The 22965-nt window shown below is 47.7% G+C and overlaps 1 protein-coding gene across 2 annotated transcripts; it reads right to left on the reverse strand.

Annotated features, from left to right (window-relative positions):
- Positions 1-1594: 1594 nt before the first annotated feature.
- On the reverse strand, positions 1595-8950 carry LOC146754883 (fibrous sheath-interacting protein 2-like). Of its 2 annotated transcripts, none has more exons than XM_085526631.1 (4): positions 3631-4889; positions 3245-3370; positions 2560-2918; positions 1595-2198 (listed from the first exon to the last, which is right to left on the reverse strand). In XM_085526631.1, the coding sequence occupies exons 1-3, from the start codon at positions 3700-3702 to the stop codon at positions 2634-2636; spliced, it is 483 nt and encodes a 160-aa protein (XP_085382757.1). In that variant the 5' UTR covers positions 3703-4889; the 3' UTR covers positions 1595-2198; positions 2560-2633. The 2 variants fall into 2 exon arrangements, 1 of the variants encoding a protein (XP_085382757.1); XR_014938576.1 differs by lacking the exon at positions 3631-4889 and adding an exon at positions 8565-8950 and having other exon boundaries at positions 1596-2198.
- Positions 8951-22965: the final 14015 nt, after the last annotated feature.

Genomic DNA, 22965 nt, shown 5'->3' on the forward strand with positions numbered 1-22965 from the left:
TTCTCTTGATGAAACCTGGGATATATTTGGCCTTCTAGGCCGCAAGCGTACACTGCCACCTCGTGCTGAATCATCTGAGACCCCCAAATCCTTCTCCTCGGTGCTGCTCTCAAGCCATTCTCCACCCAACCTTTATCTGTGCTTGAGATTTCCCCAACTCAGGGCACTTGTCCTTGTTGAACTTCATGAAGTTGACATGGGCCACCAAGTTTGTCACGTCTGACTTGCCCATGGTGAAACCATTTTGATTACCACCAGCCACCTTGTCTTTATTTTTCCGTGTGGTGCAGTAGGGCCTTCAGTTGGATCTACCCCGCGATCTTACCAAGCACAGAGGTGAGACTGACTGGCCTGTAGTTCCCTGGATCTTCTTTTTTCCCGATCCGGAATAGGGGGGTTATGTTTCCCCTTTTCTGATCAGTGGGAACTTCGCCAGACTGCCATGACCTTTCAAATACGATGCACAGCGGCTTGGCAAGTTCATCCACCAGTTCCCTCAGAACCTGCGGATGGATCCCTTGGACTTGTGCAGCTTCAGATTCTTTCGATGGTCTAGAACCTCATCTTCACTTACAGCACTTACAGATCCACCTTCTCCAAGTTTTACTGTTGCTTTCTGCAGTTTGGGCTCTGGGCCTAGAGCACTTGCCAGTGAGGCCTGAAGCAAAGAAGTCATTGAGCACCTCAGCTCTCTCTGTATTCCTCATGACCAGGCCTCTAGTTGCCTTCCAGAGAGGGCCCACATCCTCGCTTACCTTCTTTTTAATCACTGATATACCTGTTCCCCTTTCTGTCCCCAGCTAGATTTAGTTCTGCCTGGGTTTTAGCTTTCCTAACCTGATCTTTGAGGTTCCCATACTACTTGGAAGAGGAAGTTATCATCAGCACATTCCAGAAACCTCTTTGATTTCTGGTGCAATGCTGTGTTGTCCCTCCCACAGATATCAGGGTGGTTGAAGTCCCCTGTGAGGACCTCATCCTCCATGTCCTTCTTGTAGTGAGGAGCCCAAAACTGAACACAGTACTTGAGATGCGGCCTCACCAGAGCTGAGTACAGAGGGATGATCACCTCTCTGCTCCTGCTGGCCACACTGTTTCTTATACAGGCCAGGATGCCCTTGGCCTTCTTGGCCACCTGGGCACACTGTGGGCTCATGTTGAGCAGAGCATCGACCAACAGCCCCAGGTCCCTTTCCTCTTCACAGTCATCCAGCCATTCTGTCCCAAGCCTGTAACACTGCATGTACCCCCAGCAGAGAACAACTACATCCCCCAGAGGATTGCTTGCTGCTCTGTCACCCTTTATGTTCAGTGCAAAAGATAAAAGCCATCCGTATATCACTTGATCTCCCCTTTCCTTTTTGATCCCAGCAGCACGAGAACTCCCTGGGTTGTCTCACCTCGGCTTTAGAATAAGGACTTCAGTTTTCGGACACACTTTGTAATGTTATTTTTTTAATTTTTTTTATTGGTTTTAATTCTAATTCTGATACTAATTATGATATATTGTACTGTAGTGTGTTATCTTGCATTCTGGTATCATCTTTGGTCAATTAATTAAACAAATTAAAACGAATTAAACAAATTAAAATTAATTAAGCCAATTAAAACTAATTTGTTGCCACTGTTTTGGTTTTTGGCCAATCTCTCTACTTGTTTTCCCCTTTTTTTCCTTTTCCCTTCACTGGGGCCTGGATGCTTCTAGGGACTCTGGAGTTTGTTTTTGGGTCAGAAGCAGTACGAATGCTTCTGGGGAGTTTGGAGTTTGTTGTTGACGCAGAAGTAGTCTGGATGATTCTGGGGACTCTGGAGTTTGCTGTTGGGTCAGAAGCAGTACGAATGCTTCTGGGGAGTTTGGAGTTTGTTGTTGACGCAGAAGTAGTCTGGATGATTCTGGGGAGTTTGGAGCCTTCCCTGCCCAACGCAGGTTTGGGTGACTTCTCAGGCAGCTTCATTGCACGCCCTGTGCTCCATGAGTCTCCCTGAAGGCCACGCTCCATCAAAGCCACATTCCTTCTGCATTGTCCAGACAGAAGATTATAGCATGAAGGAGAGGGGCCAGCTGGTTTATGAAGCATTGTGGGTCTGATTTTCGAACCCGCAATGTAATCCACGGGACCGGGCTGGAACTTGTCCCTGGCCATCTGTAGTCTGTGGATCGATTTCTTCAAATTGGAAATCTCCCGAAGAAGCTCATCCTGGAAGGGAACAGAGGGTTTATGCTTGGTCTTGTCTTAGAGAGTGCTTCCCACCCTAAGTAATGCTGCTTTACGCAGAAGAGGGCAAGCACACTGCTTCAGCCTTGCAATGAGGGCAGAAGAGAACGGCTGCCACAGTGCTCTGCTTGTAAGCAAGCAACTTTCCAGGCTGCCTTCACACCAGCACGCTGTGCTAGCTCAGCTCTGAGCTGAGCTGTCCTTTCCATGCCTCAATGCCTAGACCACCAGCCCGCCCCTCACCTTTTCTGCTTTCCCCATCTCCCTCAGATCCATCAAGTAAAGCCCGTGCCCTCAGTGCCATGCTGCTGACACGTGCCTACCAATACTGGGCTTTGCCTACCTCTTCTCGCCTCTTTGCTTGCTTTTTCTCCAGCTTCAGCCTGGTCAGGTACTGCCTGTACTCGTTGAACTCCTTCAGAGTGCAGACAACCTACAGAAGAGACAATGACAGATGGCTGTAGTGTCAGGCCCCTGCCTGGCAGACTGGAAAGCCCTCCTGAGGAGACCCGTGTTGGTCAGCCCAACAGCCAAACTTACGTCGCCATCCTCGGTGACCAAGCCCCGTTTCTTCAGGTTCCGCAGGTTGTTTTTGCGGTTGTGGAACTCCCGCAGATGCGGGTCATGCAGGCTGTTGTACTCTGTGCACAGATTGCGACTGTACGGATCTCTCAGGTCAAACTGAGGAGAAGGCTGGTGGAGCTGGAAGAGATGTGTTGTAGAGTGTGAATGGGGAAGGAGAGAGCAGCAAAGAGACAGAGACACTTCCAAGCTGCTCACACCCACAGGCTGGCCTCTTGCCTCTTTCCCAAACAGTCATGTCTGGGTTTTCCTAAGTCCTCCAAGAGGGAGAGCAGAGGGTTGCACCCTCCTCCAGGAACGACCCGGTCTCCACATTTCTGTGCCTGATGGATGCCTGGCCCCAGCATCCCAACACATGGGATTGGCATCCCAACACAAGGCCTCCTTGGCATGGCGGCAACCCCAGGAAACAAGAGCCCTTTTTGACGCTTCCTTACTCCTCTCACCTTTTCCCCCAGCTTTCTCCTGGCGAAAAGGAGCTTGGTGCCGGGCTGCACAGGGATTTTAACCCCGAGTGGAAGGTCCAACAGCCAGCTACCTCCTGCTCCAACTTCCTGTCCTCTGGGTCGGAGCTAGAAAGACAAAGACATGCTTGGACACTCAGACACTCCATTCCCCTCTCCAGCCCACCTCCGCTCCCTTTGGCAGCTCCCTCCCCACTTCTGTAACCGATGCTGGGATGTGCAGAGAGGTGCGATTCCCTGCAAGCCTTCTCCAGCACCAGCATGAGGAGAAGTGTCCCTCAGCCTCTGGAGAGCATCTACAGCCCCAGAGCAGCCCTGCATACCCCAGGCTACTGCACTCAGCTCTCTCTTGATGTAGCAGCGCTCACCTTTCCGCTCTTCCCCGCTCTGCTCAGAAATTCATCTGGATTTCGGAATCCAGCACTGCAACAGCACTCCATGGCTCCTGGTAGGAACTCTCTGACAGCTGCAACCCTCCGCTACCACCTCTCGCTCCAGCAGCAGCGAACTGAGGCCACCCCAGCCGGAGTTCCAGCCTGCAGCTTTATGTCACGCTCACCCACTGTTGCATCACAATGACATGCAATGACATGCGGCAAGCCTGCAGCTGCATGGAGGCCCTTCTGGGTGCACTCGTGGTAAGCTGCTCCAGCTGGCCCTGCTTTGAGCCAAAAAGGCTTGCTGAGTCCTGAGGCCTGCTGTAGGCTTCCTTGGTTTCTATCACAGGTGATGCTGCACGTGGAACAAATACCTTCTCGGGTTGTCCCAGAGCTTGTTTTATAAGTAAATGACACTGAAACAATGTGGGAGAGCTGGCCTGTTTTTCTGTCCTAGAATCTTAGAATGGTTTGTGTTGGAAGGGACCCTTAAGATCACCTCGTTCCAACCTGCTATAGACAGGGACACCTCGCTGTAGACCAGGTTGCTCACAACACATCCAGCCTGGCCTTGAGTGCTTCCAGGGAGAGGAGGGATGCTGAGGAGGTGGAAATAGTGAACGCCTTTTTTGCTTCTGTCTTTAGTGAAAGGGCTCTCCCTCCGGAATCCCAGGCCCTGGAGGTTAATGAGAGAGTGTGGGGAATGGGAGATTTCCCTTTAGTCAGGGAAGAGGTGGTCTGTGAGTGCCTAGGAAACATTAAGGTCCATAAATCCTTGGGACCTGATGGGGTGCATCCACAGGTGCTGAGGGAGCTGCTGGAGGTCGTTGCTGAGCCGCTCTCTGTAATCTATCAGAGGTCTTGGAGAACTGGGGAGGTGCCTGAAGACTGGAGGACGGCCAGTGTCACTCCTGTCTTCAAAATGGCAAGAAGGAGGACCCGGGTAATTATAGGCCAGTCAGCCTCACCTCTGTCCCAGGGAAGGTGATGGAACAGCTTGTGCTGGATGCCATCTCCAGACAACTGGGAGAAAAGGAGGTTATCAGGAGTACTCAGCATGGGTTCACCAAGGGGAGGTCGTGCTCGACCAACCTGTAGGCCTTTTATGAAGATGTCACTAGCTGGGTGGACAGGGGGAGAGTGGTAGATGTAGTCTACCTTGATTTCTGTAAGGCTTTTGATGCTGTCCCCCTTGACATCCTTATAACAAAGCTGAGGAAGTATGGGATAGATGAGTGGACGGTGAAGTGGGTCGAGAATTGGCTGACTGGCCGAGTGCAGAGGGTTGTCGTTGGTGGTGCGGAATCTGGCTGGAGGCCTGTAACTAGCGGCGTCCCCCAGGGGTCTGTGCTGGGTCCGGTCTTGTTCAACATCTTCATCAGTTACCTTGATGAGGGGATAGTGACCACCCTCAGCAAGTTTGCTGATGCCACGAAGTTGGGAGGATTGGCTGACACGCCTGAAGGCTGTGCTGCCATTCAGAGAGACCTGGACAGGCTGGAGAGCTGAGCAGTAAGAAACCAGATGAGGTTTAACAAAAGCAAGTGTAGAGTCTTGCACCTAGGGAGAAATAATTGCATGCACCAGTACAGGCTGGGGGAAGAGCTGCTGGACAGGAGCTCTGCTGAGTGGGACCTGGGCGTCCTGGTGGACGACAGATTGACCATGAGCCAGCAGTGTGCCCTAGTGGCCAAAAAGGCCAATGGCATCCTGGGGTGTATTAAAAAGAGCATGGCCAGCGGGTCGAGGGAGGTGATCCTCCTCCTCTACTCTGCCCCGGTGGGGCCTCCTCTGGAGTACTGTGTCCAGTTCTGGGCTCCCCAGTACAAAAAAGACAGGGATCTCTTGGAAAGAGTCCAGCGGAGGGCCACTAAGATGGTGAAGGGCCTGGAGCATTTCCCCTATGAGGAGAGATTTAGCGAGCTGGGTCTGTTTAGCCTTGAGAAGGGAAGGCTGAGAGGGGATTTGATCCAGGTTTATAAATACCTGAGGTGTGGGTGCCATAGTGGCGTGGCTGGTCTCTTTTCAGTAATGTGTAGGGACAGGACTAGGGGTAATGGGATGAAACTTCAGCATTGGAAGTTCTGCACGAAGATGCGGAAGAACTTCTTTACGGTGAGGGTGACGTAGCACTGGAACAGGCTGCCCAGGGAGGTGGTGGAGTCTCCTTCTGTGGAGATATTCAAGATCCGACTGGACGCCGAGCTGAATATACCAAGGCCAATTGCTATGCCAGGCACATTTATGGCATCAGTGAACAAATAATGCCTTAAAAATTGTAATAGACAGGAGCCATCTATTCTTTTAAAACTAGGTGACCAAAGAAGAACAGTCCCTCTAGAGTCAAGCTGTTAAGAACTAACAGCATCAATCAATATCACATAGATAGATTACTTCCCTGCCCTAAGACCATCTTGTGACCATTTGGTGCTCCTAATTAAGCCCTCTTGATGGCATTTTGTCTGAGCCATGTGACATTTTGTGATAGGAGTTACTGCTAGTGTTCCCTTCACCCTACACCAAAGTAGGAGGTATCCATTCTCAGGGAATCATGCAGGCTTCCTCTGTATCTGATGCTCAGAGACAGCCCCAGAACTTTTTAAATCTTAGCTTAGCTCTCATCCAATAATGTTCATCAAACAGTGCAACTTGTCCTTTGGGGATGCCTTTGTTCTGCATCAACCAGTTCCAACGGAGTCTTCTTGGCTTGTTTTAGATCAGTTTGTCAACAGATAAAGCCAGGGTCTTTGAATTACAAAGTGAAATTGCAGAATGCATGATTCTCAACCAAACAGAACAGGAGGTGGGATGCAGGGTGAATACCTGAGCCAACACCACCTGCAAGCAATCCCTTCAATATCTTAGGAATCTCTAGCCATCCCAAATCCAGTGTTGTGCTTGATCTATCATCTCTGCTGAGTTTTTAGCTAGCTGATGGTGAGCATCATGGTGGTGATGGGTGAGCAGTCGGACTAGAGGGTCTTAATCAACCTTAAGGATCCTGTGATCAGAGGAATGTGAATGTGCTGTTAAAGGTCACAAGCGCTGCGCTGCAGCATGAGCATACACAGCGAAAGGCTTTCAGTAGAGCTTCAGTTCATAAATGAGGACTGGGTTATGGAAAATAGGCTCAAGATAGAAACCAGAAAACAGATCTTAACGCCAGGTTCTGTGAATGCAGCCAGCTGAATTTCACAGATCTTGAATTTCAATGACAATTTCTTGTGTTATTTTACCCTCCAGCTCCACCCTGAACATGAACATGTCAGTGACAAGCATTACTCCTCCAGGCTTGACCTGACAGTGCTTTACTTGTACTATGAGCTAATGCCAGGAAGAGCAGGAAAAGAGTTTCATCCACGTGCCTTCTCCTTCCTTAGTAAAACCAGTGTGAAACTGCAGCCACGTCAGGCTGAAGGAGACGTCTCAGATGTCCTGCCTGGATGCAGGAGCTCACGTGTCAGAGGATGTCTGGCACGTCAAGTCTCATGGCAGTGCAGTGCATGAAAAACTGCAACAACACTTTCCTGTGGGCTCCTTTGGGCACGAGGCCCAGCGGGTGACACACCTCTGGCTGCAGCTCTTCAGAGCCTCCCAGCAGCCACGTGATGCCCATGGGAGAGACACAGCTGACCCGCACAGCAGATGATTTACCAGCTAGCTCTGGTTTACAGCAAGAGAAGATACAAGTGGCAATGCTGAATGGTGAAATACTGCGAGTGTGTGGCATGGGTATAAGATTGGTGAGCCTGAGGATGTTCAAAGTCAGGCTGGACAGGGCTCAGAGCACCTGATGGAGCTGCGGTGCCCCTGTTCATTGCCAGGCAGTCCAACTAGCTGACCCTTAAGGGTCTCTTCCCTATCTATGAGATACACGAAAGCTGATTCTGCAGTAACCAAGCTACCAACAGCAGTTGTTTGTCTTACAGCTTGCCAACACAGGTTTTAAAATAACAGCATTGATTACTCATTTGATAGTCACATTACAGTGCAAAGCACATGGAAACGTCCATCAGCTAATTCAGTTAATTCTGGGGGCAGACCTGCCAGTATGAAATATTATGCTAACATGACTGAGAGAAGAAAAGCAAAATTAAGACTAGCTGACAAGCCTTGGCAGGAAGTTCTTTTCTCCATCAATTTAGTCCCATTATTCAGTTCTGTTTGGAGCTTTCTCCATGTCTCTCTGGAGTTTGTTCTTTGAGAAGAAGCAATTAAGTAAGCTCTCCAATGCCAAAGTGCATACACTAGGGCTTTGTTGTTTCTCCATGGATCAACAAGGGTGACAAGCCAGCAGAATATGATGAAGAGCCTCATGCATACTCAGTGTAAAAAAAAAAAAAAGGCAATTGTTGCTGGGAAGAAGGTGCATTTGCATTTGTGTCATCTGCAGAGGGTACTGCAGAAATGGAAAGTCTTCCACTGGAGAAAACAAAGGGCTCTCATTTATTGCAATCAAGGCCCAGCGTGTGGATCTCAGAGATCAGACCTACACCCTGCAGCAAAACAGAGACCTGCGTGGGAAAGTTCAGTTTCTCTCTACATCTGTGCAAGAAAAAGCCCACCATGGAATGACAGCTAAGTAAACATCCCTGTGACTCTTCACAGGTCTCTTCTACATTTGGGATCACTGCTACAAAAAGAGCTGTTTACATCATCTCTCGTGGCCACCCTGGGAGAAGAACAGGAAGGCTGGGATGCTCTTTTTCCTATCTTTCCCTTGATTTCCTCTATATCTTAGGGACGAATCACAGGACAGAACACAGAAATCAAATGGCTCTACAAAGCAGATTGGCCAGTTCAAGTCAAAACAGCCACTGAAAACACCCCAGATGCTGTCTGACAACAGCTGGACTGTCGGGGAGTCAGGTGAATGCAGTCTGCTGGCCCTGGGCAGGAAGAGGACAGCCCAGACTGTCACATACCTTTCACTGAAAGCTGATAGAGCATTTTATCCCCCTCACAGATGCACTGATAACTTGCAGCATCATCCATGGAGACGCTGTGAATTTTCAGGGTGTGTTTCTTCCCCACAATGTGCAGTTCCTATTTTTCACTGGCCTTGAGCTCCTTCCCATCCTTCATCCACTCCACAGTAGCACCTGTGTCTGAAAGCTCAGCCTGCAGTTTGGCTTCCTCACGCAGCCGAGCGGAGATCTTTTCTACATCTTTGCTCTTATTGGTAAATCTCACTGCAGCACCTGTCAGGAGCAAAGGCCTCGTTATTTCAATTTAGATCAGGCTAACGTGGTCAATGTTTGCTGCAAGATCTCTGAAAAAGTATCACCTTCTGTTCCTGCACTCATAACTGGGTCAGTGCTGAGCAATTCAAGATATTTAATTTGTTCTTCTTGCCGGATTTACTAAGTAAAAATCAACCAAACATCTCCTTCTACTGATTAAGAATGCTCTAAACATGCTTCTGCGGAGGTTTCCACCCAATGACAAACAGCTCCTCCCATAATGAATCTTTATTTGTTTTATTTTGTCATGCAAAGCTGATTGATAGAGATATTATTGGAATGATTGCTCCCCTACTTCTAAATTATTCCAGTGCAATCAGAAAGGCTGTCTGAACCTGGAGCTGAAAGTACTGCTCTATGGTGATGCAGTGCTAAACCTGCTGACTGAAGGCACTGACCAGTAGCTGTGAACTGCAGACATTCATCAGCTGGCATGGAGCAATCTGGTTCAGATACCAAGCAGCTGGGTAGATTGGCTTACCCTACACTCAGTGCTATCATGTTTAGGTCATTACCAGGACTCACGTCAGTCCATGGGATGCAATTTCAGGTATTTGGTACAGTCAGTGAATGCCTGCAGCCCCAGTTCTAATCATCAGATCACAGCAACTATGCCTTGACTGTAAGAGGAAAGGAGAAGGATCAAAGCAAATACCTCTCACTCTCATCTTGGTGCTGACATCAACATTTTTGGCAACAAATTTCACTTCTGCTCCATCATCCTTCTTGGGGACGTTCTTTATGATTAGGCTGTGAGTAGTTTGGGTTCTCTTGATGATCCAGGTCTCGCTTTCCTGTAAGACTTTACCATTGAGGTACCAAGTGCCGCAACACGTTGTTGTAAGGTCAATAGTAAACATGGCATCCCCTCCAGGTACAGCTTCACCAGTTGTTAGGGGGGATTTCACAACCAGGACTGGTTCTGAGGAAGAACAACATGGATGTCTTAATGCTCTTTAGATGCAAGTCTGGTATCTCATTTAGAGATGGAAGATTAAATCATAGGGACATTTCTACTTCTCCCTTTGCATGAGTGCTGGAAGAAGCACTTCTATGCTTAAGATCTGTTACAGATCTTGCACATATGAGATATCAAAAGATAAGGATATTCATGTCCCTGTCACAGAAACATAACTTGTATCACTTTAGTGGTAGCTGGAGGTTGATATGAGATAGGAGAACTAGGAATAAGGGAAAGCCTTTGGTGTGTTAATGCACTACTATCCTTAAAGTCAAAGGAAGCATCTTTAGGGAACCAACACAGCTGCTCAGCACACACTGACCCATTTCCACTGGGGTTTTTGTGCTTACCAAGGTGCACGCTCCCTGGGAATTCCAGAGACGGGCTCTGTCCATGCGCATTGACTGCAGACACTCGGAACTGATCATCAGCCTCTTCAGACAGATTGCTCACCGTGAACTCTGGGACGGGGACATGAGACTCGTGGCACCTCACCCACGTGAAGCCAGTTAGTTTATTGGGTTCCACATGTAGCCATTGATTGGAATGGGGCAGTGCATCTTCGGAGGGGTCCATGCCAGCATCACTGAGGTTTCTGTTTTATTTTTCACCACGGGGTCAACTGGGGGCTGGGTGGGAGGTTTTCTGGGAGCTGAACAGAAATAAATACAGAAATATTAGCAGAAGGTCATGTAGGCTGGAAAAGACCTTCAAGATCAGCAGACTCAACTTTCAGCATGACCTACTGAGTCCCACCATTAACTACTGTGGTACCTGAGGACATACATGACAAGCTTATTCCTGCAGGTATTTGCATAGTGAATATATTCACCCTCTGGTTGCTTTGGAACATTTTAGAGGTTAAAATCCCATCAGACTTTTTCACTGTGTGCAGCCACTGATACAGGCAGGAGGCTGGGAATTACCTGATGGGCTCTAGTTACAGACTACTGACACAGTAAAGGATTGATTTCATTTAATTTTGGCCATCAGAAAGTTTGGTGTCTGGTTTAAGTCACCCAATTATAATTTAAGACTCCAAATATAATCATATGGAGAACAGTGCATTTAGGAGAACTCATCTCATCTTAATAAACCTGAGTGAAATCACAGAATCATAGGATCATGGGAGGGCTTGGGTTGGAAGAAACCTTCAAGATCATTAAGTGCTAGATGCCAAAGGTCCCACTAACATAGCATGAAGCCGAAAGCTAGATGCTGGAATCAGGTCTCCTGACCTTACCATCAGAAATTGAGATGTCATATTTTGCTCAGAGGTGCCTGCTTGTAGGAGGGACAGCTTCCGAGCTTTTTCTGCTCCAGGAACCAGCTCGAGCTTCAGAATTTAAACAGCAGTCAGAAATTAAACTGAGCTTTGTCACCTCCATCAAATAGAAGGAGTGGTTGGGAGGTACAGCTTTCCAAATCACTTAGAAACTGTCACAACAATCAGATGCCTACCTTTTCTTTTTGAACTTGTTAATACATAGAGCTTAATAGCATCAGAATGCCCCAAGCACTTCAGATAACACGACAGCTGTAAACCCTTCTTTAAGGATTCCTTTGTTTAATCACTGAGTAACTGTAATTCAGTGGTGCTGGTGGGAGAAGTGAAGTCTTAATCTTCCCAGATGAAGAGTAGAGTTGATATTCACATGCAGACTGGTGCTGCAGCAGAGCCAGAAACCACTCATTTGGGAAACACAGCACCAAGAAAATAATGTGAATAGCTTCATAAAATCAGGCAGCTTCACCCAAATTTCATGGCAGGTCCATTATTCTTCCTATTTTCAGGAAGAAAGGTTTTCCTTGTTTCTTGTAGTTTTATTTTCTCTTCCTTTCCAGCAAGCAGCTTTGTAGCTTACAAATTGTTTTCTAATCACCTCCTGGTGTGGACAAATCACACAGGTTTGACTCCATGTTTTACATAGTTAGCATTTTATATTTGTTCCAGTATGGAACTGTACAGTCATAGAATGGCCTGGGTTGAAAAGGATCTCAAAGATCACAGAATCACACAGAATCACAGAATCCTTCTGCAAAAGAAAACACAAAAGCTACAGGGACTTGGAACTACTTTGTATATCGAGATCAGAAGGAACTGAGAAGTTTTCAAGTACAAAGAACTTACTTTTCCAGATTGCCTTTTCCAGACTGCTGTTCCAGCAGTGACAACAAGTGCAGGCAGCCCGGAGGACATGGCTGACATCGATGATCGGCTGGCATGGATCAGCGAGGATGAGTTTGGGCACAGCACAGCTGGCAAGGGATGCTGGGGTGGCTGCAGCAAGACAAGAGCTCCTCCAGCCTGAAGATCTCCATCACCAGAAGAAAAAGGACAGGGTGAAAGTAAGGAAGACGCGCAGACGAGAAGAGCAGAAAGGGAGATGAGGAGGGAACTTGGTGCGGTGGCAATTCTGGGGGAGAAATTGTACTCTGATAATGTTACACTCTGAAATTCAGTGTTGCAATTTGGAGGAAGGAATTATTGGGGTGGGAATCTGGGGGGCCGTTGTAATACCAGAAGAATTTTACAGAGCAGCAGCCATGCATCAAGAGAAGGGCTTCACAGAGCAGCAGCTGTGGAGGGAGAAACAGCATGAGAACCAAGGACACCTCTAGGAAAAGAATGAGTAGCTCGGGGCTTTCAACGGGGGTTTTAGGGTTGTTATTGCAATAGCTTTCCTTCAATTAGTGTGTGTGGTTTTTAAATGCCCTCGTCTGTCTGCTATAAAAGCATGGCTTTTCGGGCAGTCGATGGACGCAGCCATATTTAACCATACTGCTGTCTGGCTGTTTGTCCTAGCGGGCTGACCTTTTGCCTTCAGGTTCGCCAACTACTGTCTCAGGAACCAGAGTTATTAGGCATTATCCAGGTTATCTTGTGCTTCTACTATGTTAATAGATTGGATGTGAATCCAATGGGGTCTGATGTTACAAATGGTGCTGGAATCTGCGGCAATAATCATTGAATGTATTAGTAATGCTCGGTTATGATGCTATTACCTCTCTTATATCCAACTAATTTGGATTTTTCAAATATGACCACGCATCACTTGAGAGGAAGGCGCACGCTCATAGAACTGAATGGGGGAGTTGATTTCATTTTCCAAGCAGGTGTTCCACTTGGGCTCTGTATCACGCACTGGCCACGTGGATATGGAGTACAACTGGAAGAAATCCCTCAGACCCTGAATGCAGGAGAGAATGTGTGGTGGGTGAGAGAGGAAAGGTGCACTTTGAAGCAGGGGATGCCCTGCTGGCACTGCCTGCCGCATCCACCACCAACACGGTTTGCTCTTTATCCTGCTCCACAGCTGCTGCTCTGTCAAGTCCTTCTCTTGATCCATGGCTGCTGCCATTCTTCTTGGATTACAACAGGGGGCTGGGAGGTTTTTGGCAGAGGGAGGGAAGTTGATTGGGGGTGGGAGTTTGAGGGGGTGGGATCAGAAAGGATTGTTAGGATGGGAAATGGTTGGGAATACTGTCATTTCTTGACTGTTTGCTACGTTCAATGATTACATGTCTTTGCCATATTTCTGCCTGCCTGCGGCCGTTCCTTCAGTTACAAAGCCCACCTCCCCAGGCCCCCGGGCCCACCTTCAGGGCAATGTGAAAGGGCAGCAGAAAGGGCAGTGTCCCAGATCTGCCACCACCATTGGACCCATCCCTCCCCTCCTCAGTCAGTTCTGCGTGGGAATGGAGGGATGAGAAAGGGGGATGGACGGGAATTCTGGGAGAGCTGAGTGGCTCAGCCTGGAGTGGAGGAGGCTCACTGCCATCCCAGACACAGCCATCAGTCCCCAGGTGCAGAGAGGACTGAGCCAGGCTGCACCCTGCAGCACCCAGCAGCAGGAGCAGAGTCTGAGGCCTGCCTAGGTCGTGTGGCTGCGCTGCAGGCTGAGCTATGGAGAAAGCCCCACTTGGAGATTTCTTTGCTCCCTGAATGTTCCCCCCTTTCTCCATCTTGCTCTGCTCCATCCCCAGCCGCAGCCCGGCGTCCCCGACATGTTGCTGTGCTTGCAGAGCTGGACTTGGCCCTTGACCTGTACAGGCCCCTGTCCCCACCTGTCGGATATCCACCTTGCCTTCTCACCCCTCTCTCTAGATCCAGTTCATGCCCCATCTATCTCACCTCCATGTCCCACCTACGTCCTCTCTACGTCTTTTGGTCTCCCCCAAACCACCCTCACGGTGCCTTACCTCCTGGCAGCCTCAGGGAAGGAGCACCCGGTGCCCTGAGCCCACAGGCCCAGCCCTGCACAGCACTGCACACAGCACTGTCATGGCGGCGCCCGGTGCTGCCGCACAGCATCCTGGGAGTGGTAGTTCCTGCGGGGCCTGCAGCTCCCAGCAGGCCCTGCAGCTCCCAGCAGGCCCGGGCGAGGGCAGAGGGGAGCAGTGCTGTCAGCCGGGAGCTCGCCCAGAGAGCCCGATGTTCGGAGCACTTCACACCAGGAACTTTGGACTCGGCTGCTTCTGTCCACAACGTCCCTGAGCTGCTCAGGAAGCACAACTGTCTCACCCTCTGAGAGCTGGGCTGTGCAAAGGAGGCTGCAGTTGCAGGCTCAGCTCTGCCCTGTTCCAGCGATGCACTTCCTTACAACTGGAGCACTGTCACGCTTGCTTCTTGCTTCAACGGAGCAATCGCCCACTGCTTTGCACACCTCTGTGCTCGTGCAAATGGCCACCACCCCATCCCTGCACACACACACACACACACACACACACGTACCACCCCATCCCTGCACACACACACACACACACACACACACACACACACACGTACCACCCCATCCCTGCACACACACACACACACACACGTACCACCCCATCCCTGCACACACACACACACACACACACGTACCACCCCATCCCTGCACACACACACACACACACACACACACACACATACGTACCACCCCATCCCTGCACACACACACACACACACACACACACACACACATACCACCCCATCCCTGCACACACACACACACACACACACACACACACAGACCACCTCGTCCTTGCACACCCTTCCTCATGCATGCACAAATCTCTGCAGTGCATGGACACACCTGTGCACACCCACGTGTGTGCAGCCCCAGCACTGTCCACAGCTCCGTGCACGCTCATTTGTGCATGAAGAGGAACGTCTCAGTGGAAGCGTGGCTGTTCCTCCCCTCTGACGGGGCTGGTGTGGGACAGAAGAGGAAAGCAGAATGCGGCCACATTTCCTCCAGTGGAAGACTTTCCATTTCTGCAGTACCCTCTGCAGATGACACAAATGCAAATGCACCTTCTTCCCAGCAACAATTGCCTTTTTTTTTTTTTTTTACACTGAGTATGCATGAGGCTCTTCATCATCTTCTGCTGGCTTGTCACCCTTGTTGGTCCATGGAGAAACAACAAAGCCCTAGAGTAGTGTATGCACTTTGGTATTGGAGAGCTTACTTAATTGCTTCTTCTCAAAGAACAAACTCCAGAGAGACATGGAGACACCTCCCAACAGAATTGAATAATGGGACTAAATTGATGGAGAAAAGAACTTCCTGCCAAGGCTTGTCAGCTAGTCTTAATTTTGCTTTTCTTCTCTCAGTCATGTTAGCATAATATTTTATACTGGCAGGTCTGCCCACAGAATTAATTGAATTAGCTGATGGACGTTTCCATGTGCTTTGCACTGTAATGTGACTATCAAATGAGTAATCAATGCTGTTATTTTAAAATCTGTGCTGGCAAACTGTAAGACAAACAACTGCTGTTGGTAGCTTGGTTACTGCAGAATCAGCTTTTGTGTATCTCATAGATAGGGAAGAGACCCTTAAGGGTCAGCTAGTTGGACTCCCCTGCAATGAACAGGGGCACCGCAGCTCCATCAGGTGCTCTGAGCCCTGTCCAGCCTGACTTTGAACATCCTCAGGCTCACCAATCTTATACCCATGCCATACACTCGCAGTATTTCACCATTCAGCATCGCCACTTGTATCTTCTCTTGCTGTAAACCAGAGCTAGCTGCTAAATCATCTGCTGTGCGGGTCAGCTGTGTCTCTCCCATGGGCATCACGTGGCTGCTGGGAGGCTCTGAAGAGCTGCAGCCAGAGGTGTGTCACCCGCTGGGCCTCGTGCCCAAAGGAGCCCACAGGAAAGTGTTGTTGCAGTTTGTCATGCACTGCACTGCCATGACACTTGACGTGCCAGACATCCTCTGACACGTGACCTCCTGCATCCAGGCAGGACATCTGAGACGTCTCCTTCAGCCTGACGTGGCTGCAGTTTCACACTGGTTTTACTAAGGAAGGAGAAGGCACGTGGATGAAACTCTTTTCCTGCTCTTCCTGGCATTAGCTCATAGTACAAGTCAAGCATTGTCAGGTCAAGCCTGGAGGAGTAATGCTTGTCACTGACATGTTCCTGTTCAGGGTGGAGCTGGAGGGTAAAATAACACAAGAAATTGTCATTGAAATTCAATATCTGTGAAATTCAGCTGGCTGCATTCACAGAACCTGGCATTAAGATCTGTTTTCTGGTTTATATCTTGAGCCTCTTTTCCATAACCCAGTCCTCATTTATGAACTGAAGCTCTACTGAAAGCCTTTCGCTGTGTATGCTCATGCTGCAGTGCAGCGCTTGTGACCTTTAACAGCACATTCACGTTCCTCTGATCACAGGATCCTTAATGTTGATTAAGACCCTCTAGTCTGACTGCTCACCCATCACCACCATGATGCTCACCATCAGCTAGCTAAAAACTCAGCAGAGATGATAGATGAAGCACAACACTGGATTTGGGATGGCTAGAGATTCCTAAGATACTGAAGGATTGCTTGCAGGTGGTGTTGGCTCAGGTATTCACCCTGCATCCCACCTCCCGTTCTGTTTGGTTGAGAATCATGCATTCTGCAATTTCACTTTGTAATTCAAAGACCCTGGCTTTATCTGTTGACAAACTGATCTAAAACAAGCCAAGAAGACTCCGTTGGAACTGGTTGATGCAGAACAAAGGCAACCCCAAGGGACAAGTTGCACTGTTTGATGAACATTATTGGATGAGAGCTAAGCTAAGATTTAAAAAGTTCTGGGGCTGTCTCTGAGCATCAAATCCAGAGGAAGCCTGCATGATTCCCTGAGAATGGATACCTCCTACTTTGGTGTTGGGTTAAGGGAACACTAGCAGTAACTCCTATCACAAAATGTCACATGGCTCAGACAAAAAAGCCATCAAGAGGGCTTAATTAGGAGCACCAAATGGTCACAAGATGGTCTTAGGGCAGGGAAGTAATCTATCTATGTGATATTGGTTGGTGCTATTAGTTCTTCACAGCTTGAAACTAGAGGGGCTGTTCTTCTTTGGTCACCTAGTTTTAAAAGAATAGATGGCTCCTGTCTATTACAATTTTTAATGCATTATTTGTTCACTGATGCCATAAATGTGCCTGGCATAGCAATTGGCCTTGGTATATTCAGTGACTGAAAGCAACAGTTGTTGCTCTAAGAAATGCAATGCTAAGCTAGGTCTGCCTGTAGCTGACAGCCATCAGCTTGCTCCTCAGGCAGGTTCTGTCTGGATGGAATGAAGGGCATGAAATACTGATGTGCTCATCAAACGCTGCTTGTTAGCTTAGAGACAAGGTGTTGAATAGGTTTGTTCGTGTATTGCAAACACGTTACTTAGCTGCCTTCATTTTAGCTTCAGAAGAACATGTGCAGAATACAGAATTGATTAAAAGAAATAAGAACTGTCTGCATAGAACTTACTCTTTCCTTACACAGGAGAATCAAGCACACGTTTGTATGTGAGTACCTCCAGAGGTGAAACTCGATCACCCAAATGTAATGAGCAGAGACATTACAATCAGCTCTAACTGTATCTTAATGCTGTGCCGAATAAGCCTGAGTCAGGATGTAAACCACTTTCTCTTTTTTTCTTCAGATGAAGCCATTAATTTTGTCAGCAAGTCCAAAACGACTCCAGAAATATCAGTCAGTCCTTCTGAAGACCTGGAGCTGGTGTGTGAGGTGTCAGCTGCAAGCGGAGCTGTCGTATGGAAGAAAGATCAAACAGAGGTGAAGCAGGACCAGAGGACAACCATCATCTCCCAGGGGACGCACCTCAAGCTCATGGTCAAAAATGTGACCCTGAAAGACCAAGGGAGCTACAGCTGTGAAACAAAAGATGACGAAGCAACATTCCAAGTGAAAGTCAGAGGTGAGAAAATGCTTGAAATCCCAGAGATAAAGGAATGCTTCATTTTGTGTGTCTTACATTTGGAGGATCAACTGACAGCCTCTCTGGTGCAAAACATTTTGGCTATAGGACTTTCTTTGTCATCTAGAGTTATAGCTACACTTTTCTACATGTGCTTTTCCATCCAGGAATGAATTACTGCAACAAACAATAGGCAAGGAGGGTAACTTGTGCAGCTCTTGTAGTCAGCTGGTGTCTGCAGGGTTACAGTGCAAGAGCACACCAGGCATGCAAGGAGTGAGAAAATGGGAGGTGTTTGAAGAGATCTGGTTACAAAATTTGAATGACACAATGAGGTGGAAAATGCAAATAATCAGACTCATAAATGGCCTGGGTTGCAAAGCCCCACAGTGCTCATCCAGTTCCAATCCCCTTCTTCCTATGTGCAGGGTTGCCAATTAGCAGCCCAGGCTGCCCAGAACCACATCCAGCCTGGCCTTGAATGCCTGCAGGGATGGAGCATCCACAGTCTCCTTGGGCAACCTGTTCTAGAGGGCCGTTCCCTTCTGATTTACTGGAAATGTAGAGAGACATCAGAAGAAAAAAAGATAAGGGAGGAGGTTCAGCAGTGCATGCAGGTGTTCTAAATCTCATGTCCAAATCTGCTATCAGACTGAGAAATGTTTAGCTTTGTGATATGATGTGATATGATGTGATATGAAATGATATGCTTATCATTTCCCAAGGCAAAATAGAGGGGAAAGTATTTTCCTGTCTTAATGAGGCATCACGATGCTCTCTGTGAAGGGCAAGTATAGTGAAAACGGGGAACTGGAGTTAGCTCTGCAGCAGACTACAGCAAAACGGTGTGACTGTTGTGATGTCCCTTCAGAGAAAGAAGATGTGTTTACAAACAAGGACAAGGTACAAAAAGAGGTGAAGGCTGTACTGACTCAAAATGCCACGCTGAGCTGCGAGGTGGCCCAGGAGAAGACGGAGGTGAAGTGGTACAAGGAGGGGAAACTGATCACCTCGAGCAAGAAGTTCAAGGTGCAGTCAGAGGGCAAACAGCGTCGGCTGGTGGTGAGCCAGGTGGAGAAGAAAGATGCAGGGGAGTACAGCTGCGAGGCTGCTGGCCAGAAACTCACCTTCAAGATTCATGTAACTGGTAGGAAACACATTTTGGTTGATATTCTTTGATTATTCCATAGTCTGGCTGTGGAAACGTCTGTATGAATGTGTCCTCTTGATTCTGCCATGAAACTGTTTTTGGGAGGATGAAAAGAAATGCTTACAAACGTGCAGCTAAAATGATTATTTGTTTTTAACAGTGTTTCATCCAGCTCTTCCCCTACGGCTACTTTTATAATGAGATGTCCATGGATGTCCAACTGTGATTTGTACAATGTGCAACACTGCTCTACCAGTTGATATTTCAACAGTAGTAGTTACAGATCTCTACTGTGGCTGCACTGAGGTTTGGTTGTTGGTGTCCTAAGAACTTTTAGTCAGAAGCATTGCACTTGCCTTTGGTTTGTTGAATCCCATGTTGACGACCATTCGTTCCATGTTCTGTAAATGCAATGACCAGTCGTGAATCCATTGATACCTTTCTAATTGTACGTTTCTCATTAGTCTGAGAGTTTAGCACGGAGGCAGATCTCTCACTCCAGCTGCAGTAGAGATTGCTCTGGTGTCAGTATATTTTGCACATGATCCGGTAAATTTTAACTTAGACTCTAGATAGCCATGGGCACATCAGCTGCATTCTGAGTGACCATTAGTGAGCTGGCTGATGACGAGGGTTTGTCTTCTGTTTTATTTGTAGCTGTACTCTGCTGGTTTTTGCTCGTAAGTCAGCTTGTTCTCTGTTAACTTTACAGTTCTCGTCTTGTATTCTGAGCTGATCAGGACAGGGAATCTGTTTTCTCCTCTTCTTTCTTATGGCAGTGAACACATTGGAGCTTAATCCTGGTCAAGGTTTGGCATTTGATCAGCTATGTGGAGGAGCAACTGTACTGGGAGTCTACTGCCTTTCTGCTCACACAGACCTGGTGTCCTTGCAGGGCATAGCTTGCATTCTGTTCCCTTGTAAAGGTTGCAGTCTTTGCTCTCTCCATCTTGGGGCATTCTGCTCCTTCAGTCCCTGATGTGCAATATATCTCTGCTCCTGTAGTAGACAGTTTTGCTGCTGCCTGTGGTGTAGACTCTAAACCATCAGCTCTTACTATTCCCACACCACGTGGATGTGATTCTGGGGCCTTTGGATCTGTTCCGTGAGTTGTGTAGCTCATGCTTTTGGCTCAGGAAACTGGCAGTTTCAGCAAATAGTGGATTACAGAAAGGGTAGATTTGGGAGGTATCTGTCAGAGAAAATGAAATATGAACAATGACAGAAAGACTATGGCAACAGCTGGAATCAACCAAGTTAATCCTCAGCAGCCAAAGCCAGCCCACGTCTTATTGCAGAGGTGTAGGGAGAAAACCCAGAAATGTAGTGCTTTTCCACTTGAATTTTGCTAGCTGAGGGCTATTATTAGCTGTTTGCCTCAGAAACCAAAGGTTTTCTGTTCTCTTTCAGGCCGGATGAGCTCATGGCTGCACAGGGTAATGTAATACCTCCTTCTCTGCCATACGTGGAGAGTGCTTGCCTAGCTACCGTTGCTGTATTTCTCATGTGTACCACTGTAACATGACGTGCAAGTCCAGCCCTCACTGCAGAATGATGTGGTGTGAAAGTCAGGAGGGATTATGAGTACTCTTGGAGTGGTTGGCTCTTTCACTACAGAAATCCTCATCTTACCAGCTTCTCCCAAAGTGCAATGGCTTTCTGAGTCTTAATTTCTCCTCTTACCATTGCACTCAGAAAGATTTTCAGGGTTCCTCTACCCCAGGGTTCCACTGGTAGCACAGAACAATCCCATTTTAAGGACATGTTGAATGTTAGGTGCTCAGTGTTGAGCATTATGGGACGCAGATTAGACCTTCTTGCTTAAAAGAAACAAGTGCTGCACACCTTGGAAATCTATAGAAAACTAGAGTAAAAAGGGCTGATTCTGCCATCTCATTATCTCAGTATTTGTGGTGCACGCTGAAATCCTTATTTGAAGTGGGCCAAAGCTCCATTGCATTTGTGAGAAGTTTTGTATCACCTGGTTGGTCTAGGCCATGTTTGTTGTCTTGCTAATGAGCAAGCCTTCTGATCTTCATCAAATCATTGCGGTTGGAAAAGGCCACAAAGATCCCCACATCCAGCCTCAACCCATCCCACCATGCACACTGCCCACGTCCCTCAGTGCCACATCTCCATGGTTATTGAACACTTCCAGGGATGGTGACCCCACCACCTCCCTGCAAAGCTGTGCCACCACATCACCATTCCTCTTCAGAAGAAGTTTTTCTTAACATCCAACTTGAACCTTCCCTGAAAATCATCAGTCAAAACAGGGGCTGTTGAAGATGGGCGGAGAGAATGATGCTTCTACAGTCAATACAAGCAGGGAGGTCAAATGTAGAGTGTATCAACTGCATTCTTGCATTGGCTTGCTGCCCTGCTCCCTCGCCTTCAGTGGACTGCAGTGCTGGTGGTAGAGCTGTGGTGTGAATCCTGGGATTGCACGTACTGCAACGGTCAGCAGCACAGGAACTTGAGCTGAACTTACCCTCCTGGGCAGCTGCTGCCACTCAGAATTCAGACAGCATGCAGAGGAGAAAGTCATGAAGGAAGGGAAAGGGATGGCAGCAGAAGGCTTCACAGAGTGACAGCGGGGAGGAAGGAGATAGGGGACAGGTCATGGAAGGGTTTGCCATGACTGCTGGGGAGCAGGAGCCTTCCCGGTCACCTGAGCTGGGTATGCCTGAATATGCTTGCATGAATGATCTGAATGAGTGGTCTTCCATGTCTCCATTGCAAATAAAAGGCAATGTCAATCCCCCTCACACCTGCTAGTCCTGCATTCATGCTTGGAGCCTCTGTCTTGGTATCAGCATCAGGACCCTGGGATCTTTCCTGGGACCCAAACAAGCATAGGAAGCTTATTCAAAATTGCTCTGCTGTTAGAAGCTGGCTAGCACTAGAGAAGTCCATGATGTAAGTGCGTCAGAAATATTCTGCACTTCTACAGCCTTTTGTAGGGAAAACCATGGAATAGAAATGGAAGCCCATTTATTTAGGTTTTATCTGTTCTCCCTCGCCTCAAATACGAACTAGCATGAACGCTCTCAGCAACCAGTTGTTGGTAAAAGGAGAATCAGATAAAACAGTCATTAAAGTAATCCATAAAAGATTCAACATATCAATCGATCCCACTTAGCAAGGTGATTAACTGAATCACCTTAACTGATATGTGTATGCCTTAACTGATATGTGTATACCTAACTAATTACACTTGATATCTTTCTGATGCTAACTCCATTTGTTGACACAAAGGGTAAGGTGGGCTTTAAACACTTTCTTCTATATGTTTTAGGTATTAAGAGGAGATGACCTCAGCCAGTTCTCTGAAGAATCAAGGGTTGCTGAGAGTAGAAAACCATGCTTTATGCATAAAACCGAGCTACAAAATCTAATGTAGGCCAAGTATTCACCATATTAAGGGCTATATCATTGCCATAGAGTAGAGTCAAAAGATGGTTTTCTGCTTTTAAATTTCTATGGTTTCCTGATTTTGAGGTCTTCACTTAATAATTGAGCTGTATTTGGCTGATCTCCAGTGTAGAGTGGAGCAATATCAAAAAGACACACAGATGAAGATCTGTCATTGTCTTCATTCGAAGAAATCTGAAAATTAGGAGTCCCAGCTGATAGTAAAGACTACCCAGAGGGATGGGATGACCATATGGACTGTGCTGAGGATGCATTATAATGTGTGATAAACACTGTGAAGCAGTGTTGCTCCGGGAAATGGCCCAATACAACATAGAAGCAACTTTTA

The sequence above is a fragment of the Coturnix japonica genome, chromosome 37 (genome assembly GCF_054131305.1).
Source record: "Coturnix japonica strain WE chromosome 37, WE-NBRP24, whole genome shotgun sequence".
NCBI classification, from domain to species: Eukaryota; Metazoa; Chordata; class Aves; order Galliformes; family Phasianidae; genus Coturnix; species Coturnix japonica.

Excerpts from the sequence above, each read along its gene's own strand:
- LOC146754883 (XM_085526631.1), bottom strand. The coding sequence starts at position 3,702 with ATGGAGTGCTGTTGCAGTGCTGGATTCCGAAATCCAGATGAATTTCTG. Across the intron at positions 3,371-3,630 it reads GAGCGGGGAAGAGCGGAAAG|CTCCGACCCAGAGGACAGGA; the intron begins GTGAGCGCTGCT and ends TTGTCTTTCTAG. Across the intron at positions 2,919-3,244 it reads GGAGAAAGCTGGGGGAAAAG|CTCCACCAGCCTTCTCCTCA; the intron begins GTGAGAGGAGTA and ends CATCTCTTCCAG.